The sequence below is a fragment of the Enhydra lutris genome, unplaced genomic scaffold (genome assembly GCF_002288905.1).
Source record: "Enhydra lutris kenyoni isolate GAN:26980312 unplaced genomic scaffold, ASM228890v2 scaffoldscaffold37, whole genome shotgun sequence".
Lineage (NCBI taxonomy): Eukaryota > Metazoa > Chordata > Mammalia > Carnivora > Mustelidae > Enhydra > Enhydra lutris.
In genome coordinates, this window is record NW_019154121.1 from 6,577,941 (window position 1) to 6,582,350 (window position 4,410).

The following is a 4,410-nucleotide window of genomic DNA, read 5'->3' on the forward strand; positions in this document are numbered from 1 at the left end:
ACCAACTCGGAAGCTTTCCAAACCGGTGGTTTCATCGCTTAGACCTGATCGGTTAAATCATTGGCCATTGGCAATTGATTCAACCTCCAGCCTTTCATCCCCTTGCTGGAGGTCAAGGACGTGGGACTGAAAGTTCCAACCCTCTAATCCAAGGTTGGTTTCTCTGGTAAGTCACATTTAGGTGACCTACAGGCATTGCAAAAAATCACATTGCTAATGTAACAAAAGACACCTTTATCATTCTTATTTCTTACGAGATTCTAAGGGTTTTAGGAGCTCTATGACAGAAATGGGGATAAAGGCCAATGTCTATTTCTTACAAATCATAGTATCACATAAAGTGACAAATTCTCCTATTTTGATGTGATTCTTTCAACTTGTTCTGTTTTAAAATCTGCTTTTCATCTAAAGAATAATTTATAGTTTGTCAAAGTTGCATGGACATTCATGATGGCTCTATGTACTTGGTGAAATGTAGCCATTGGTGTTATAAAAAACCTTTCTATGTTCCTTTTAGTCTCCGTTCTGGCTTGTCTGCTATTAAGACCCACGGCACCTGCTCTCTGCTTGTATTTTGTGTGGCATCGTTTTGCTTGTTCTTTTTAACTATTCTGAATCACTCTGTGTCCAGACTGTTAAAAAACCGAGGCATGTAAAAAAATTTTAGAGTTTATTTGAGCAGAAATCAATTCAAATCAGGCAGCATCTAATCTAGCAGATAGATAGGAACTCCAAAATGAAAGGGTTTCATAGGCAGAAGGGAACAGGAACAAAGAAGTCATATGAGGCCAAAAACTGGGCTGGGTACAGCAGGGTTACTTAAAGGATGGGGGGAGGGGTGCCAGGGTGGCTCAGTCAGTTGGGTGTCTGCCTTTGGCTTGGGTCATGGTCCCTGGGGTCCTGGAATCGGGTCCTGCATCAGGCTCCCTGCTCGGCGGGAGGCCAGCTTTTCCTTCTCCCTGTTCCCCCTGTTTATGTTCCCTCTCTTGTTGTGTCTCCTTCTGTCAAATAAATAAAAATTTTAAAAATTAAAAATTTAAAAAAAAAAGGATGGGGGGAGACTAGCAGGCAGATACCCTCACTAGTACTGGCCAGGCAATTCCTGATAAGCCCGTTGCTGAGAGAGCTTAAACTTACAGTTAAGTCTCTCTTTTGTGACATGGGGCTTATCACAAGACACTTCATTTTGGACCTGTTGTCTTGTTTTAAATACATTTTATTTTATTTTATTTTTATTGTATTTATTTATTTTGATAGAGAGAGATCACAAGTAGGCAGAGAGGCAGGCAGAGAGAGAGAGGGAAGCAGGCTCCTCACCGAGCAGAGAGCCTGACCTGGGACTCAATCCCAGGACCCTGGAGATCATGACCTGAGCTGAAGGCAGAGGCTTAACCCACTGAGCCACCCAGGCACCCCTTAAATACATTTTAAAAATCTATTTTAAGGATTTTAACCTTTCTTTGCTTTGCAGATACACAGTATAGGTAACAACTTTAAGAAACATCAATAAAGTTAAAAACATCCCTGAGGTGGAATTGGCTGACAGACTCAATGCGCTCTGGTTTCAGCCTGAGCAGTGGCCTGAAAGGTAGGGTGTGTCAGAGCTGCCGAAGCAGAAGAAGCTTCTGGGGCTCAGTTGTGGCTGTAGCAATGCCCAGGGGCAGCCAGGATCAGTGACTTAGAGGCCCAGATGCAATATGAGGACAGAGGGGCTCGATCAGATTCTCAGCAACATTCAGTGTTGCCCCGAATTACTGCGGGGCAGATATCCTGGGGGGTGACCTCAGAAACAAGCAGCATCCGTGGCATCTAGGCCAAGGCAGAGCCCAAAGACCTTTTGGTGTTCAGGGGTGGGCTGAGATTCCCTGAGAAGTACTACAGCATTCTGTGGGGAGCTGTTGGGAGCCACTCACTGGGAGTCCTGGCTGTCCTAGCAGGAGAAAGTCTCTGGCATCTTTGGTAACCTGTCTTTTCCAAAAGACAAAGCCCCTCTACTGGGATAGGCCCAGCCTACACGTCCCCGGGTTGGCAGTCAGATGCAGCTGTATCGGGCAAAGTCTTCAAAAGTCAACAGCTCAAAGGCTGAAGATCTTCTATCAGGCCTGAACAAATCCCAGGATTCAAAGAGCGCAGCTGCGCTTGGCTTTAATCCCAGAGGATCAGAATCAGGGACGGAAGAGACGCTGGCAGCTGGAGCTGGTGTCGGATTCATAGAGGCATAAGTGTGGTTCATCATTACAACCTCTAGAGGGTCAGAGGGGCCCTGCAGTGCCCATCAGCATTCCTGGGGAATGTTTTCTGAGTTCTGGCGACATCAGGAAGAGCGAGGTGAACACTGTCAGAGAAGCTAACTCTAATACTGTCCAGCAGGCATGGGCCAGGGTGCATCTGATAATCAGGATCCAATGGGGGCCCTAAGGGTTGAAGATCAGGGGCACAGGAGCACCCAGAAGCCTGAGCATAAAACCGGATCCAAGGCTCAGTGGTGCCTTCTTGTCCACGCAGCCTCTATCCAGAGGAAGGGGTTGAGCCTCAGAGTGCGGAGCTGTGTGCCCCACTCCCCCCAAGACGCGCCTCTTGGCCCGGGCTTGGAGGCTAGGCCCCTGAGCCCCCTGTTCCCGAGGACGACGACCAGGACCACACCTGCCAGGGGAGGGCCGGGGACCTGGGGCACTGGGAGTGGGGGGCTGTGGCCCGGTGGGGCCGGGCTCCCCGGAGGGGCTGGCGGGGATAGCCCCGCACTGGGCAGCAGAGGAAGAACTCTGGGCGGGTAAGGGGCGCGGGGAGGCCTGGCGCAGAGCCCGGCGGCGGCGGCGGCGGCGGCGGGGGCTCCAGCCAGCAGCCCCGGGTCGCAGGGCCCGTGGGGCCCGGCGCGGTGGCAGGTGCCGCAGGCTCCACGCGCCCCTCCCGGGGCCGCGCACCTCGCGCCAGGCGCTCAGCTCCGGACCGCCGGGCGCCACGGGCTCCGTGTGGTCCACTGCAGCCCGGTCCTGCCCGCGCTTCCACAGCTCATAGCGCTCGGGCTGCAGGATGCGCACGAAGGCGTCCATGGAAAAGGTGACCCTGGCCTCCCCGCAGCTGCACTGGGAGGCCACCTTGCCATAATCGATCCAGCGCGGGGTGGCGAAGTTGATGGCTTCGGCGCAGTTGAAGCCGTGGTTGAAGCCAGAGTGGTAGCCATAGGGAAAGGTCACCATGAACTCGCCCGCCTCCTGCGTGATCCGACTGAACGGGATCCCGTTGTCCTTGAGCACCGTGGGCGAGATGAGAGCCACCTTGTGCCGCAGGAAGGCCTCGCAGGCGCGGGCGCTGCCCGGGAAGAGCTCCGTGGCCAGGCGTTCCAGGCGCTGGCCGTGCTCCGGGGGCACCGCGTACCAAGTCTTGGGCTCCCCGAAGTGCAGGTAGTTGATGCTGTACAGGTCCATGTCCTCCGTGTGCCAGGCGAACGTGGTCTTCCACATGCCGAAGTACAGGTAGGGGGTGTTCACGCCCTCGATCACCACGCCGCACTCCTGCTCCAGCAGGTCCTGGATGGTTCCCAGGTGTCCCAGGTTCCACTCCTTGGTATTTTCGTCGAACAAGGAGCCGCTGATGTCAGCGCCATAGATGGGAGAATCGTAGAGACGCGTCTTCCAGTATTTTCGCTCCAAATCCTCAAACCCCGAGTGTGGTGGAGTCTGATACTTCCCGCTGTTTGCCAGACGGCGGTACTCGCCCACTGTCGTGGCTTTCTTCTTTTTATGGTATTGAGTAAACACACCTGCCTGCCCGGAGACCACCTGCTGGAGGGGAGTTGCAATTAGGATGTCACTGATGTCGTCATAGGTCGGCCTGGCCCTCCATTCCTTGGGTGGAATCACCTTGGCGAGGCCTGCTCGGTGTGCACCCTGGGATTCCATGTAAGCAATGTATTTATTGAAATCTTTAAATTCCTCCGCGGTTGGGCGGAAGGTCATGACTGCATTAATTGCGTTCTGGGGACCACAGTGGTTAGACTTCATGGCAGCAGAAAGTCTCCTCAAGAACGTTTAAAAGCTAATTCTAAGAAAAGCAAACCGAATGTTTGAAAACAAATAGATGACAAAAGAAACACCAATTTAGCAAATTTTAGAAGAAAATTGGTACAGAAGTGTTAATTTCAAAGTTAGAAATGCAGCGCAAAAATTGCACTGTTGGCCGGAGTGTCTATTGGTGTAGCCCCTATGGAAAACAGTGTGGAGGTTCCTCAAAGATTAAATAGAGCTAACACACGGACCTAGCAATCCCACTTCCCAGTATATACCCAAAGGAAATGAAAGCAGAGTACCAAAGAGAGATCTGTACCCCCATGTTTATTGCAACATTATTCACAATGGCCAAGATATGGAAGCAACCCAAGTGTCCACGCATAGATGAATGGATAAAGAAGTG

The 4,410-nt window shown here is 51.9% G+C and overlaps 1 protein-coding gene across 1 annotated transcript; it reads right to left on the reverse strand.

Annotated features, from left to right (window-relative positions):
* Window positions 1–2,244: 2,244 nt before the first annotated feature.
* LOC111154365 (lysine-specific demethylase 4D-like) lies at window positions 2,245–4,001 on the reverse strand. The gene is given in 2 exon segments (XM_022513915.1): window positions 2,245–2,483; window positions 2,486–4,001. Coding segments are annotated over 2 exon segments (1,755 nt in total).
* Window positions 4,002–4,410: the final 409 nt, after the last annotated feature.